General features: G+C 38.8%; 1 protein-coding gene across 2 annotated transcripts in view; it reads right to left on the minus strand.

Moving 5' to 3' along the window:
• Nucleotides 1-17,998, minus strand: part of phlpp2 (PH domain and leucine rich repeat protein phosphatase 2) — a 69,779-nt gene that overhangs the window by 34,147 nt on the left and 17,634 nt on the right. For both annotated transcript variants that reach the window (XM_022670087.2, XM_022670088.2), the window contains exons 4-6: nucleotides 8,030-8,220; nucleotides 6,441-6,566; nucleotides 2,636-2,790 (exon numbers count right to left, since the gene is read on the minus strand). In XM_022670087.2, coding sequence (XP_022525808.2) covers nucleotides 2,636-2,790; nucleotides 6,441-6,566; nucleotides 8,030-8,220 — 472 coding nt within the window. The remainder of the gene's footprint in view (nucleotides 1-2,635; nucleotides 2,791-6,440; nucleotides 6,567-8,029; nucleotides 8,221-17,998) is intronic.

A 17,998-nucleotide genomic window follows, 5' to 3' on the forward strand; every position in this document is an offset into this window, starting at 1 on the left:
ATAAACCTTATACTCCCTTTACTACCCTACACTACCTTATACCTCCCCTATTCCTCTATACTACCATACACTACATTATACTCCCTATTTTACTCTATACTACTCACACTACATTTTATTCACTATATTACTCTACACTACTCACACTATTTTATACTCCTATATTGCTCTATACTACCCTACACTACCTTATACTCCCTATATTACTCTATACTACCCTACACTACTCTATACTCCCTATATTACTCTGTACTACTCACACTACCTTATAATCCCTATATAACTCTATAATACACTACACTACCTTATACTCCCTACATTACTCTATACTACCCTACACTACCTTATACTCCCTATATTGCTCTATACTACCCTACACTACCTTATACTCCCTATATTACTCTATACTACTCACACTACCTTATACTCCCTATATAACTCTATAATACACTACACTACCTTATACTGCCTACATTATTCTATACTACCCTACACTACCTTATACTCCCTATATTGCTCTATACTACCCTACACTACCTTATACTCCCTATATTGCTCTATACTACCCTACACTACCTTATACTCCCTATATTACTCTATACTACCCTACACTACCCTATACTCCCTATATTACTCTATACTACCCTACACTACCCTATACTCCCTATATTACTCTATACTACTCACACTACCTTATACTCCCTATATAACTCTATAATACACTACACTACCTTATACTCCCTACATTACTCTATACTACCCTACACTACCTTATACTCCCTATATAACTCTATACTACCCTACACTCCCTATATTACTCTATACTACCCTACACTACCTTATACTCCCTATATAACTCTATACTACACTACACTACCTTATACTCCCTACATTACTCTATACTACCCTACACTACCTTATACTCCCTATATTACTCTATACTACTCACACTACCTTATACTCCCTATATAACTCTATAATACACTACACTACCTTATACTCCCTACATTACTCTATACTACCCTACACTACCTTATACTCCCTATATTGCTCTATACTACCCTACACTACCTTATACTCCCTATATTGCTCTATACTACCCTACACTACCTTATACTCCCTATATTGCTCTATACTACCCTACACTACCCTATACTCCCTATATTACTCTATACTACTCACACTACCTTATACTCCCTATATAACTCTATAATACACTACACTACCTTATACTCCCTACATTACTCTATACTACCCTACACTACCTTATACTCCCTATATAACTCTATACTACACTACACTACCTTATACTCCCTACATTACTCTATACCAGTGTTTCTCAACCAGGGTGCCGCGGCACCCTGGGGTGCCGTCTGGCTTCATCGGGGGTGCCGTCAAAATATTGCGCCTCACGTGCAAATTTCCTTTCCAGAGTCAGCTCGTGTCGGGGTGTGTCCCAATTCACATGCAGCATACTCTGAAGGATGCGACCCACAGAGGCGGTGTATTACTGCGCAGCTGTGACGCAATCTGTCTTCGAATACAGCCTCTGAAGGATGCAGCCCCTAAATTGGGACACACTGTAAAGTTTTTGTCCCCCCACGCGATGCACGCGCTATTTTATTTCATATTCCGCCAGCAACACCCCTCGTTCTCACCTGAAGTACTGCGCCAGCACCCCCCCCCCGTCCGTAAACTGGGGTGCCTTGACATCTCGCATATATTTAAAGGGTGCCGTGATAGAAAAAAGGTTGAGAAACGCTGCTCTATACTACCATTCACTACCTTATACTCCCTATATTACTCTATACTACCCTACACTACCTTAAACTCCCTACATTACTCTATACTACCCTAACTACCTTATACTAACTCTACTGCCCTACACCACCTTATACTCCCTATATTACTCTATACTACCCTACACTAACATAAACTCTTTACATTACTCTATACTACCCTACACTACCATAAACTCTCTACATTACTCTATACTACCCTACACTACCTTAAACTCCCTACATTACTCTATACTATCCTAACTACCTTATACTAACTCTACTGCCCTACACTACCTTATACTCCCTATATTACTCTATACTACCCTACACTACCATAAACTCTCTACATTACTCTAGACTACCCTACACTACCTTAAACTCTCTACATTAATCTATACTACCCTACACTACTTTTTTATTCTACACTACTATTTCTCAAACAAAGCAGTAGGATCTCCTGAAAATAACAAGATCTGAAATGAGTGACTGTCTCCTATAAATATTGTGTTTCCTCTTAGACCATTAAAGTCACAATCACAGCCATGGCACTAGCAACCAAGAAATAGCAGTACTGCATAAAGTGCATCCATGTAAGGTCTTATCAACAGCCTTATCAGCCCATTGTGTAAAAGGTCATATCAGCAACTCCGTAGCTGTTATCTACGTTATCACACTGTCACTACAATAACTGTCACGAGCAGAGACACGTTTTTAATAGTCACCGCCAGGTTAATCACGAAAACAGTTTATGACACGTTCATGTAGTTCTGTCTCGACCAGGCTTAGATTACCAACATGCGTGAGGCCATGCTTAGATCGGTCACGTGGGTAAGAACACGTTTGTCTTTCCTTACCTGTTAAAGTTACAGAGTCCACCAGGGCCCTCCAAGCTTATGAAATTGTGGCGTAGGTTCAGATGTGTGACATCTTGGCTGTAGAAAAGGTATTCAGGCACCTCCTCCAGACTGTAGCAGGACAGATCCACCAGGCTGATGGTCTGAGAAACAACCTACACACAAACACACACATACAAAAACATTTTACTATCTTACAAAGTGTGTTATGATGCTCATTGCTAACTTACACCCCGTCAACAGTCTATTTTTTACGCCTTCCACCTGCATTGTTTAAATAGCAACAGTGTTTCTAAATACATCTACACTGATAGGTGTGGTGGTCTCGAAATAAGATACGTTTAGGTACATTTATGGCGTATTGCTATCTTGCAAATGGAAAACACTGGTGTGCCACTGACTGAAAAACACCTAGACAAACGTTAACATTCAGACTATTCTGACAGCAAATTGTGAAGGCACATACACCCCAACTGATGCGTGTGAACTTGCTACTTAAAGAGGCTAATGCATTCATTAGAAGGGGTGTCCACAAACATTTGGACATAAAGTGCATAAAGACAGATGTTTCAGTCACACCCACTGATAACAGATGTATTTTATCTCTCATATAGTCACGCATACTCCATAAATAAACAATAGCAGAAGAATGGGTCGTACTGAAGACATGGCACTAACTGTGTTATTGGATGGAATCTTTGCCACAAGTCAGTTTGTGAAATTTCTGCTCTGCTGGATCTGTTTCAGAAGCAACCTTTTAACAACCACAAAACGGTAGAACACACAGGCCCCTTTTACACATTCACAATAACCCAGAACCTGTTACCTGGTAGAGCAGTACATGAGTAAACAAATATCGATATTAGTTGTTCCAGTTTATTTTTCAGCTCCTTAGTTCAAAGTCTGGGTAATACCCAAAAGAACCCATGTGTGAATAACATGTACAGTATTTTGCTATGTGTAGGATAAAGTCCAGGTAATGTCCAGTATACTGTATACTATATTTTGTACATATGTACACCGCCTCCAGACATTAACCGGACTTTATCCTCCCAGACGTCTTGTACAAAATCTAATACTCAGGATTGTTTTAAGGCAAAATGAATGAATAACTCTGCTTCATGGTTGCTAAAGTTTACCGGCTGCAGGAATCACAAATCTGGCTGGTTGACTACTGTTAGCAAGTAGGGTGAGATACTGCGATTCTGATTCTGTTCTCAACGATACTTTTTTGGTGTACATTCTGATTCTGTTCTCACCTTTTTTTTTGGTGTACATTTAACAGAATTTAAACTTATAAAAACTCCCATTTGTAGAAGGTGTAAAACTGTCTCAGCTTGTGGAGAAAGTAGTCATTTAACAACACTAACTGGAAACCCCTCCCAAGAGTGCATCACTCAGGCCAAAATACAATATGACTTTCAAAAGTATTCATACCCATTGATCTTTTCACATTTTGTCACCTTACTTCAGCCAGGTTGGATATAGAGCATCTGTGAACAGCAGTTTTCATGTCTTGCCACAGAAGCTCAATCAGATTTAGGTTAAGAATTTGATTGTGCCATTCTAACACATGACTCTTAATATTCTTTGATATAAACCATTCTACTGTAGGTCTGTCTATGTGTTTAGGGTTATTGTCTTGCTGGAAGGTGAATCTCCTTTCCAGTCTTTAGTCTTTTGCAGCCTGCAACAGGTTTTATTTCAAGATTTTTCTGTATTTCTCTCCATTCATCTTTTCATCAACTCTGACCAGCTTCCCTGTTCCTGCTGAGGAAACGTATCCCCACAACATGATGAGTTCATGTGTAAAACGATAAAACACTCACAGAGCAGGGCCTCTAGGTGCTAAAGAGCATAGCCCATAATAACTGTCTATTCTAATGCACATGGTTCTTATAGTGCTATATTGTGTCATCATAATGTATCAGATCTTACTCTATTTTAATGACAGGGAGAGAGATAGAGAGAGAGAAAGAGAGAGAGAGAGGAAAAGAAAGAGAGAGAGAGGTGGTAGCCCCCCTCACCCCACCCCGAAGACAATTGATGCTATCTGGCAGCCAGGCAGTCTCGCCTCTCTGCTGCACTGACTGAAAGAGTGCCTTTATAAACCAGCCGCTGCTTCCCCCACAAAGACTGCCACAATGCGCATTACTCACTAAGCCTATCATGCACAGTCTCTACACACACACACACACAAATGTGAACGTGCACTCAGAGACTGCATACATACACGCATGAACAAACACACATGCTTACACACTCACTAACTCACTTCTGACTGGCCAGAGGAGATCTCAAAAATGCAGTGGAACTTGATGCTCTCTCTCTTTCTATCTATCTCTCTCTCTCACCATGTCATCCCAGTAATCAACTCTTCACCTCACACAGGCCTCCCTCCGAAGCAAATGCCTCCTAATTGGATTTTCATTCTTATTCTTTCATACTCCCTCTCTCTCTCTGTGTGTAAGCCTGATCCCTGCCTGGATGGAAGTATTCACAGTGTGCTGGGGTCCTCACGTGGGGGAAAGCACGTTAATTAGATGATTAGAGGCCAGTAAGGATCCAAGCTGAGAGGACAAGAGGAGGAGAAGAAGATAGATACACTTGTTGATAAGCAGTGGGGCTGACATGAATAAATGTAACAGTATGCACTGGAACTGCTTGATATGCAGGCTACCTGTAAGGGACTGCAGTACATCACAGATATATTGCTATCTAACTCCTGTATCACAATACTTAGTATTGTTGGGTTCTTGGCATTACGCAGTCCAAAGAACAACTGGTATGTTCAAATGGTTATTTACCCAATTAAAGCTTTCTTTATTTCTGGAAACTTTGGACACTATTTGGAGGATTAATCTGTATACATTCCTTTAATAAGTATCAAAAAGTACAGCACAGAACTTTCTGCAGAAAATACCAGTCAAAAGCTGTGCTGAACTTGTCAAGAACAAATTACTTGAATTTCTTGCCTCTTAATGTGTTTAAGAGCATCAGCTGTAAAGTTGGTATACAGTGAATAGCTCTATTTAAGTAATGTTCTAATCCATATTATGAGAAGCAAGAACTACTTAACTAAGTGAAGAAAAAAATACTTGGAACTGAATGAAGGTCAGTCAATCCAAAACATTTCAGAAACTTTGAAAGTATCCTCAATTGTAGTCGCAAAGACCATCAAAAATGTAATGATGGAACTGGCTCGCATCAGGACCGCACCGATAAATGAAGAGCAAGAGTTCCCTCTGTTGCACAGGATAAGTTCATCACAGTTAGCAGCTCCCCAGATAAGAGCATCTCAATGTTTCACAGAGTATTTTAGTTTGTTTAACACTTTATAGGAAATGTAGGAAAAAAATAAATAAATAAAAACATTGCATGAATTGTGTCCAAACTTTTTACTGGTACTCTACATTCACATGAGAGAATTAAATAGTATTCCTACTTATTTAAAGAGTGGATTAAAAAGAGGAAAATCATTTTTTAAAAATGTATCCAGGGTACATACAAGAGCATAGCTGCTGGACAGTATTTATACAGAAAGACTTTAAAAATGACAGAAATGCACGCAAACACAGGCAGCTGTTTCACCAAAGCTGTGCTCTGCAGGAGGTTATTACAGTGTTATATCTCAGTGGAACACTGAGCACAACACACACACACACACTTTGTGACAACAGAATGAAGACTAAATACATTAGATGAATGAGACTTAAGAGCAGTCAGCTGTTTGCCCAGCAGACGTTTGGCTCTCTAACGAAAGCTAAATGTGTGGCTTGATTAGATAAAAACCCCATTGACTCACTTTGGAGGCCTGCCGATGCCAGCGCTGGTATTCGGCCAATGTATCAAAGTTAACGTAGTAGGTCTGGGCCTGGGGACCGGCAGAGTTGAACATCAGACAGTGCTGCCTTCGCTTCACTTCTTCTACCTGGGAAAGAGGATAAAAAGCTGTAATAAAAATTTAGGCAGTATTTACCCTGCATTATATGGACAAGTCACTTACTAATACAAATCAAAAACGTCTTTTCCACAGCAATCTGATAATTTTACATTTTTTGCTCTCTGCAAGTGCCGTTAAACTTGGAACACTATAAAACACCCAAAAATCTAAATCAAATCAAAAATTCAGTTCTACTACCATAATAAAGTTCTTTTAAATATTTTGGCTTATATGCGGGCCAAGGTAATTCAGGCATGGCTAGAGCTGTCACCTGCAATCTCCAGCAACCCACTTCAAACAGTTAATATTTCTTACTGATAACTTGGGGTGTAATGGTATATATAAAAGTCACGCTTTAGATCAGACCATGGTTTGGTTTTGCACAACAGTAAAGAAAGAAAAAGACAGAAAACGACAAACATATATTTGTAGATGGTGTAAAACTAGAGTAAGGTCTTTTAACACCAGAAACTGGATATCCCTCTCAAGAGTGCATCACACATTTTTTTTTAACCCTGCTGTAAACTTTATCTTTGACCTATCTGGTGGTTTCCTTGGCCTTTATGATGCTGTTTGTTTACTAGTGTTCTCTAACAAACCACTGAGACCTTCACAAAACAGGTATTACACACAGCTGGACTCTATTAACTAATTAAGTGACTTCTGAAGGCGACTGATTGCACTGGATTTAATTTAGGGGGTTCAGAGTAAAAGGGGGTGAATACTTTTGCATGTGAGCCTTTTAGATTTTTATTTTATTAAAAGTTTTTAAAACCATTTATAATTTTCAGTCCACTTTTACCTTTAAGTGTGTGGGCACTGTAAAGTTTGCAAGTCACTGTAAACAAGCACCTCTAATTACAAAGTTTCACAGTGCAGTTCAGCAAAGGGATTGTACAGGTGGTGCTTTAAGTCAAGGTCCTTACAGGCAGGTATTATATGTAGCCGCATATGTTTGAACGAGGTGAGACCAGTTGAAACTGCAGTCGCATTACCATTTAAGAAACATAACATGACACTTTTGTAGGATTTGATTCATTAATGTACCAAAACGTGATAGTTCAGCTTGTGATTGATCCTGCGCTTGCACAGATCTCCACATGGATCATGCTGAAAAAAAATCTGTTCCTAATCTGTCCATCTCTAAAATGTGCAAAACCCTAACAGTGCAAATAGAAGTGTTCTCCTTGGGATTGCCGTATCAATCACAGTACAGATATTCCAGTTTGCACTATTAGGATGAATTTTACAGACGGTCTGATCAGTGTGTTTGGGTTTCTAATATGAATGTACTGTAATAATGTGAATCCTGCTGTGTTCTAGCCTCCCATCCTCTTCCCCCTCCCCTGTCATCCACAGCTGTGTTTGTACACCCCAGCTGTGGTTCTGTCCATGGACGAAGTGCAGGGCAAAGGAGTCACATGTGAGCGTCTACGACTACGTTCTCTTACCTTCCCCCCCACCAGGGGTAGGATGTGCATCTTGCCCGTTAGGCTGTCTTTAACGGAGGCCACGATCAGACAGGTGCCGCATAGGATAACCTGGCGCTCTGCCCATTTGTGAAGCTGCGTCTTGCCCTTTCTCACACTAAAGACGCCCTTCAGTAGAGTTCGGTCCTGCTGGTCTGCGTTTACCGGCCGCTCTGAAGATACAAAGACAGGAAAAAAAAAACACAGTGTTGTTTTAATATAATGACTTAATGAAACGTGGAACACTTTAGTTTCTGAATCAGTTTCTCTGATTTTGCTATTTATAGGTTTATGTTTGAGTAAAATGAACATTGTTGTTTTATTCTAAAAACTACAGACAACATTTCTCCCAAATTCCAAATAAAAATATTGTAATTTAGAGAATTTATTTGTAGAAAATGAGAAATGTTTAAAATAACAAATAAAATGCAGAGCTTTCAGAAATCTATATTTGGTGGAATAACCCTGTTATTTGATCACAGTTTTCATGCATCTTGGCATCATGTTCTCCTCCACCAGTCTTACACACTGCTTTTGGATAACTTTATGCTGCTTTACTCCTGGTGCAAAAATTCAAGCAGATCAGTTTGGTGGTTTGAAGGTTTGATCATCCATCTAACTCTTGATTATATTCCAGAGGTTTTTAATTTAGTAAAATCAAAAAAACTCATCATTCTTAAGTGGTCTCTTACTTTTTTCCAGAGCTGTAGTTTATCACAATCATTTTTGGGACTGTATATCGAAACAATCTTATCATGACAGGCCTACCTGTCACTGTATTAATACTTTTTTTTTTACCTTTATTTGTATACTGTTTTGGTTATTCAAACATTATAATGAGTGCAGGCACACACACATACACACACTCACACAAACAATAGGTGTAGTTGATGGAGTTCTTAGCACAGAGACCTCCCAAGAGGCAGATGTCACAATATGATGCAAACACACACAGATACACAGCACACACACACACACACACTGATTAGGGCCATATGCAGAGTATGTTGCAGGCGTTCTCTGTAGGAGATGCAGACGGAGGGATAATGGAGCTGCCAGCAAATTATGTCACATGAACTGCTCAGCTCACAATGACACATACAAATACACACACACACACACACACTCACACAGCTTATAAGGTCACTGAGAGTAACAGATACAACTGTGTCATGCCCCTATTTCATTATGTCTGACACATCAGCACTCACAGACATGCTATACTATATGGACAAAAGTACTGGGACACCTGTTCTTTTCATTTTCTTCTGAAATAAAGGGGTATTAAAGGAGTTTATCCTGCTTTTGTTGAAGTAACTGCCTCTACAGTCAAGAGTCCGGTGATTCTGAAGCACTGCTGTGAGGATCTGATTGCATTCAGCAACAAAAGCAAATGTTTTGGCATTAGTGAGGTCATGGTGTTGGATGCCCAGTGTACACCACAGATCAGCCACAACATTAAAACCAACTCTGTATATACAATATACTGGTCAGCCAATACATTATAATCAACCTTCTTGTATCAGCTTTCCTTGTAGCTGGTTTTAATATTACCCTAATAACATTAATCCTATACTGTTGTATTAAATTATTTGATTAATTAAAATTACTATACTGTTTTTTAAGAAAAAAGAAATAGTGTCAGGGAGCCTATTAAATATCCGGATTCATTATGGATCATAACAGTTACTTTACTTCAAAAGTACCAAGCACTCATGCAATGAGGACAGTGAAACCAGTATAGAAGTAGAACATGTATCAAGATGCATCAATGATCGTATCAATAATCGACCAATGAATCATAATCAAATCCAATTGTAGGATGCCTAGATATCCCCACCCCTAACGTCTGTGTTAGCAATGGTTGCAACCAATGTTAAGTAGCTGAATACAGTGATTAGACATTGTGTCCATAAATATTTGGACATATAGTGTAAGACAACAAAAAAGTATCAACATCCTCCCACCAGCACACATCCAATCAGCTCTGGCTGTTTCTCCCTGAGCTCGTCCTCCCCAGATGCAGTCAGGTTGATGAATGAGTCGGGCTTTAGCCACATTAAGCTCGCCTCTTTCAATCTAATTATGTATCCAGCGTCAGCCGTGGCCTCGATTCTGCACCTCTGAAGGACACACCGCTCACCCGCCGCTCCAAACTCTGCCAGAGCGCCAACACACTCAGGTTAATTGCTGGTCAAACAAAGCACAAAGGACACAAACACAACTTTAACTTCCTCTGCGGCTTCCTTTTATGCGGTGCAGTCTGATGTGCCAGCAGCCTGGTATCTCCTGGCGGAGGTTCGCCACAGCGTGTCGTCTGCTCTTTTGTTCCAACAAACCTAAAGAAGTGGCGGCGGCTGGATCGAACTGCAACTCTGTGCCCAGCTGAGTGGCTTTTGTTTGGAAAGCTGATAAGGAGCGAGTGGATGTGACAGTGCGCTGGGTCGGTGAAGATCGATAAGAGTGTCTGATTGCTGGGCTTTCCCACTCCCTGAGCTCCCTGAACTCCAGAGATGAGGCTCAGAGGTCGAGAGAGGTGCAGCCTGCCGTTATGGAGGGGCTCTCCTCGTTGGCCTGTGAGGATGAGGGCCTAACCTGTCAAACTCAGATCTCTGGAGCCCAGCAGGGATAGACAGATAAAAAGACAGGGACTTATCTCTCTGTCATAGGGGGGTGGGTAATATAAAGAATGTATTCACAGCAATAATTACTGGGGCTGCAACTAGGGATTGTTTAGGTAGTCGCCTGTCGATTATTGTTCTGATTAGTCAATATGCACACACACACTAGTGTGTCTCAAAAAATAAATAAATTATCATTGAAAAATGATTATTACTTTATTTCAGTAATTTCGTTTCACATGTGAAACTCATATATTATATAGATGTATTACACACACAGTGATCTATTTTAAGCGTTTATTTATTTTATTGTTGATGATTATGACTTACAGCCAATGAAAACCCAAAAAATCTGAATCAGCAGAGGAAAGCAGTGCTGTAAAACACTGCACTGACTTTAGACTTAATAAAACCTCAGTGGATCAACACCAGCAGATGACATGACTCTACAAACCATCACTGATTGTGGAAACTTCACTCTAGACCTCAAGCAGCTTGATCAGTTCAAGTTGATCCACTGGTGTTGATCCACTGTGTTTTATCAAGTCTAAGGTCACTTCATGGTTCCCTCTGCTGACAACTTTTATGGAGATGCAGATTTTATTTTCCAGCATGACTTGGCACACTGCCCACACTGCCAAAAGTAACAGGAATATAAAGCGGTTCACACAGCAGCCTTTACCACATAACACACTCACCAACATCCTTTAAAACACTCTGGCTATGTGTAGTACACATCAGTCCAGCCTGGTTTGCAAATTCTGATTGCAAAGTTTGGGTGGGGAGGTTGGAGATACTCCAAGATTCCCCAAATGGGGTCAACCTCCAACATGACACAAAGACTTCCCAAGAGAAATGCATAACAACAGAAAAGACACTGATGTGACCAAAGAGCTGTTATTGTTTTGGCTCTATAGTCTGTAACACATTAGAAGAGTAAATGAGTTTAACACATCCATGTGTGTGCAACAAATGGGGGTGTACGCGTGTTGAGTGCATGCGGTGCACCTGCACTGCCAAGATAGCAATGAACGTTTCACTGTTGACTGTTGTCAGGATTATAATCAGTCAGTGGCACATCTTTGTTTTCTGTTGCCAATATATGTTCTAAAGCTTCATTGTTAATACACCTTAATTATGTATTATGAACTTTTCTTAATTTTATGGAATTCCAATTATACTTACTGCAATTCAAATTAGTATTGCAATTCCGCTTCCTGTTTACAATCTCAATTCAAATTTCTTAATTAAATTTTTAATTCAATTCTGAAATTTGCACAACCCCAATGCCAACTGTGATTAACTGAGATGGGGGAACCTTAGCAACTTTTTTAACGGATATTTTAGCATTTAAGACATTTTAAACATGCACCCTCTGCCTAAATTTCCATAATCCAACTACTTCTTATGTTTCAGTCACACAATCTCATACAACAAATCATGAACTGTTTTCCAGCTCCTCTTCACCAGAGTACTAATATTTTCCACCTGTTTTTAATTACACCTACTTAAAAATGTATCTGTCTTGTTTATTAACACTTTTGCAAAGTACTGCCAACCTTACCCATCACATACTGATGGATGTACCTGTTCTGTCTTGTAGACAGTATTAACTCAATTAAAGAAGAATATTAAAAAAGATAAGATTACATGAGTTACTTTGATTGCGCAAAATTACATCTTATATTATATAGTTATCAAATAAATTACAAGTAAATTAACATGTTGATATGCAGTTATATAAAATTTAACTCTTAAGATAAGTATCCGATGGGCCATTTAGCAGGTACAAGCCTTCATAAGTGAAATCTGTTGTTGGACATCCCTAACTGACTTTGTATTAACCATATGGAGTACTGTTTCCTCCCCCAGGGTCTTTTACACAGCAGGGACCGCCAGAAAACTGACAGATCTCTGGATCTCCTTACTGAATACCCACTCTCGCCAGCGCCCTGCTCCATTCCTTTGGGCCCTAGCTCAAACCTCCAAGGCTCTTGCTGACAGTGGACTTGGCTACAGTACTGAAGTCTTACTTTTCCTCGCTGAGAGGGGATCTGTCAAAACGTAATACTCCTTACTGAATCATATAGAATAAAATGTACTAAACTCTGATCTGTCTGGCTGTAGGCTTCAAAGAAATACACCAAAATCTAGGACCAGTCTAGGATCCAGTGTACTGCTTAAAAACGAGCATTCCAGGTTTGTTTAAGCTTCACTATATGGGCCACATATAATACTGTAATTGGGACACATCATTCACTGTTTTTTCCAACATCAGGGTTCTTGTTGGGGTAACTGTCTCTACTGTACAGAGAAGACTGCCTACTACAGTGGTTCTTAAACTGTTCTTAAAATGTTTTTCATGTATCAAAAACAAAAGATTATACAAGCAAATGTATGTGAGTAAAAGGGGATGTCCAAATCTCTGGGTCTTAAAAATTTGCCTGGTTTCATTGGATAAAAACATATCTATAACATGAACATAATTTTCTCCAAATGTCATGGACTTTGCAGCATTTATATGGGACACCCCTAGTCACCCCTAGTTTGCATGCATATGTTCCTGTGGAGGACATGGAGTTTTAGTTTTAACATGGGTGGTATATGGTCTAAAATGTTTGAGAACCACTGTTCTACTGGAGCGTACTGTCTACTGTCATATTTTGCCAATCTCTGTAATAAATTACTGTCATTTTTTAATATTTTTTATGCCACTGATATAATGATACTACAAAATCAGAATAATGCAACGTAAACACAATGGGCAAAAATGACTGAGTTTACATCCATATACTGTATGAAAAGTAGGGCTGTATAAAAGCAAGACCTTGGCAAAACAAAATATAACACAATACAAATTTTAGAAAACAACTGTCATAGTATAAGTACACCATCATTTTTATCAAATCTGAATAAAATAAAAGTTTAAGTTTATTCAATGAGAAATGCAAGAGACTCACTGAACTTCTGTGATAGGTGGGAACAGATCCTGGTAAGCTAGATAAATTAGCTTAGCATTTGGTAATAGACACTGATTTTAGCATTTTTCTAAGCAACAGCTTTAAAGAAACAGCCAGGGTTTTCAGACAATTTGTTCCATGTTTCAATATGTATAAATGTATGTATTCAGTAGTTGCCATTTCCACAAACATGTGGAGATACAGTGTGTATGTAAGGTCACACACTGTAGATTAAGACCTGCACGCAGGGGGTGCCGTCGGGTGGAAATGCAAGCTCTAGACAGGGCTAAAAGCAAAGAGCAGTTCTGGTAATCGTAAACATCAGCCTCCATCATTGATGGGTTAAACTATGAGGAAGTCTGCTAATGGAATTTTCAGGAAACGGCACAATATTCTTATATAAAGTATGAAAATGGAAGTTTAAATAAATTAGCTTGTTTTTTTTAAGGAAAACACAGAGACAAGCATAAATAAGAGAAGCTATTACAGTAATGGTACAGAATGGAAAATCCTATTAAGAGACCATATTAAGACAGCAGCATCAGGATCCTCCTTAAACCAGAATATGGCTCACCATACTATTAATTTAAGATTAATTAAAATTCTTAGTTTTTTTACTATTCATAGGACAATTCATGTTTTAGTCAAATGAACATTGTTGTTTTATTCTATAAACTTCTGATAACCTTTCCCCCAAATTCCAAATAGAAATATTGTCATTTACAGCATTTATTTTTTTCTATGGTCCAATCGTTATGGTCTTTTGCAAATTTCAGCCTTGTTCTTCTTTGCTTCTCATTGATGAAGGGTCTCTATGATCCTCTTTCCTAATGGTCTTGCCATGCACTTAACCCCAGCTTCTATTTGCCATTCTTTTTGTAGGTTACTGTATATCATCCTGTGGTTGATATTTAAATTTGAATAAGCTGACCGTCAATCCATAACTGAACCCCATTGAAAACCTCTGGAATGTAACCCAAAAGAAGATGGATGGTCACAAGCCATCAAACAAAGCTAAACTGCTTGAATTTCTGTCCTAGGAGTGGCATAAAGTTATCCAAAAGCAGCGTGTAAGATTGGTGAAGAGCATGCTTTTTCATTATTTTGACCTTTTCCCATTTTCTGCAAATACATGCTCCTAAATATTTCTATTAGGGAGAAATATTTACAGTAGTTTATAGAATAAAGCAACAACATTCATTTTACTCAAACATATACCTTTAAATAATAAATCAGAGAAACTGATAGTTTTTAAGTAGTCTATTTTTAATAAATGCATTTGGCTGCTTTAAAGTTGCCTTGTTTTAAAAGAAATCACAAATAAGCAGATGTCTGAATGTCCAAATAGTATTACTGGTGAAAGAAAATGAAATCATTTGAAACATCACTGATGGACATCAATAAATAAAGAAGCTCTGTCATAAAGTTATGTCCAGGAAAGGAACTGAGTCACTAACAGCCAATAAATGTTTGACCTCCTATAAGACCTTTAGAACTGCATGAATGATGAATCCTTGAACTATGAAGTAATTCAGATGAGCTGCCTTTATCTTGGTCCCTGTCCTCAGAATGACGACAGCTAAAAAACGGAGCTGATCCAAATCACTGTAATTCAATTACAGTGACGGATGAACGACCACCAGAGGTAAAGGCAAAGCTCCTCACAACTTATAACCATACAACTGATCACCAATAGGTAGATCTTCACTGTGTGGATGACAAACTGTATAGTGGAGATCAAACCATCACAATATATTGCATGTTAATCATTGACGAGACAGTGGACTTTGCAATACTGATACTACTGAAGAACTTTATATACACAAGCCTCCTGTCTAATCACATTTATTCCTCCATGTAATATAATAATCTTAGCAAATCACAGCTCTAGGAGGTTGATAGTGTTTTTAATGGACTAGGCAATTTGTAATACTTTTGTTATGTAATGCTGTATACACCATAGGGCATTTCCCAGACAGGGAGTTAGCCTAGTCTTAGACTACAAAGCACATTTAAAATGGAGATTTTTCACTGAAAAACCAAAAACACACTATCATTTTTTAAAAATTAGTTTACATGTAAAGACTGGTGTCAGACAGTGGTTCATTTAGTGTTGTGTTTAAACCCCGCCTACTAGTTAGCAGTGTTGTATTTTACATTAAATCCCACTGTCCTGATAAAAAGTAAGCTTCTCTTTTATTATGATGGTAGAATTGCTAGGTGGTAGCTGTGGTTTTTCAGGTAGTTGCTATGGTGTTAAGAGATTAATAGATGCTCGCCAAGGTGTGGTCAGTTTGGAATCCCAGATGGTTGCTATAAAGTTACTAAGTATTATATAATTATATAAATATATATTATATAACCATTACTTAATAGTTGCTGTAAAGGTGCTAAGTGATTACTATTAGGATGCTATGATATACAAGTTGGTTGCTGTTGTTTTCATTAGTGGTTGTACCATAATCTAAAACCAAGCATTCAGTATCCCTACAGCTCAACACCCTGCCCACTATATACAGTGTTGTATATATAGCATTAGATCCCACTGTTCTAATTGGATAAATAGTAAACTTCTCTTTTATACAGTTTTTAGAAATATGATAGTGTTTTACTAGGATGTTGCTATTGTATCCCAGACAGTTGCTATGCCATTGCTAATGGTTACTAGAAGGTTGCTGTGAGTTGCCATTGTGTCCTAGGTGTTATGATACATTTGGGATGCACTAGGCTCCTCCCTGTTTCAGCTGCATATATGCTGATTGAAAATAAATGAATTTTAATGTAAATATATTAAAGAAGCTTCGTTGGACTGGAGTTTGTCTGGAGTTCTCTTGAGTCTCTGCACGGAGCATCTTCATTCTAGACTACATACGTCTGCTATGTTCTTGCTGGAGTGTGGGGGTGGGGTGGCGTGTGCAGGTGTGATGGATCACAGTATAAACCAATAGAGAGTTGGAATGGTATATGTTTATACTTTTCTACATCCAATCACAATCAGATTCACTCTATCTGGATGGAGAGATCTATCTGGATAAAGTTTTTATTAAACGATAAGAAGAACAAGCAGAAATAAAATAGCAGTAATGAGGCTATTTTTAAAATGTAAGGAGGAGAAGTTAAAATTAAAGCATAGATAACAAATGTTTCTACCCTAATTCATATCTGAAACTGTTTCTGTTTTTTAGATGGGGCTCAATGGCATCTGTCACATTTGGGGTCTTTATTACAATAAATTTACTAAAATTTGACTTTGGATTGCCCCATGTTTTCCACTTAGATCCAAAAAGCCTTGAATAGCAAATTGATACAAAGCCTGTAAGAGTTGTAATGTTGAGATGAAAAAGTCCAATACCTCTGAATGGGACGAGTTGGGAATTTGGTGGAATAGTGATCATTAAACATCCTGGCCTGACAAATGCTCTTGTTTTTTCAATCAAATCCTCACAGCAGTGCTCAGGTTCCAAACTCTAGTAGAAACCCTTCTAACCTGGACTGTAGAGACAGGTACTTCAACAACAGCAGAATAAACTCTTGTTTTGAGAAGAAATTATGAATGAGAAAGTCTCACAATACTTTTGTCCCTACAGTGTATTTGGTCCAAAATGAGAAGATGGAGATTCCTCTCATACGTATTGTTAAGGCCCCAGTGTAACACCTTTAAGCCCCTGCCTTCCTGTCTGCACAGTGAAGTTACACAGACACAATCACACACATACACACATGTACACACAGACTCTTTATTTAGTTTTCATTTTCTCCTCTAAGTTAAGGCTCCTGGCAGATCAATATCTCATTAACTGGACAAAGCCAGTCCCGAAGATGATTTATTTTCTATTGGCCGCTGCGGCGGCCAGAGGCTCCAGCCGAATTTCTGTGCGGGGGGTAGGGTGGGTTTTGGGTCAGAGCTCCAGAGGAACACCCAGCCGGGCTGAATGGAGCCAGGCCAGAACTCACATCTTTCTCCCCCAGGAGCTGCAGCTGGACCGGCTGACCCTCCACCCCCCGACTCCGGCGCTTCTCCAGAATCTCAGAGCTTGTGTTTTTCTAAAGCATGAACTTTATTAAGTTTGCGTTTATTAATGTTTACTCCCTCATTTCTTCTTTCATCTCATTTTCTGTCCACAGCTCACCCTCTTAAAAGAGGAGAAGAAGGGAAGAGCTTTGCAGAGCTACATCAGTGATATGCAAACATACAGCATTGTATAAGAGTTTTAAATAACTAAAAAATTTAGGACAGATTTTAAAAGCTCCTTATTTGGGCAAGCAAGTAAGTTTTAGTTTTAATTTAATCCAGGCAGCTGGTACATGGTTACATCTGAATTGTAGGTGGTTTTGTAGATGTTTGCTATGGGGTTGCTAAGTGGTCCTTA

Source organism: Astyanax mexicanus, chromosome 16 (assembly GCF_023375975.1).
Source record: "Astyanax mexicanus isolate ESR-SI-001 chromosome 16, AstMex3_surface, whole genome shotgun sequence".
Classification (NCBI taxonomy): Eukaryota; Metazoa; Chordata; class Actinopteri; order Characiformes; family Acestrorhamphidae; genus Astyanax; species Astyanax mexicanus.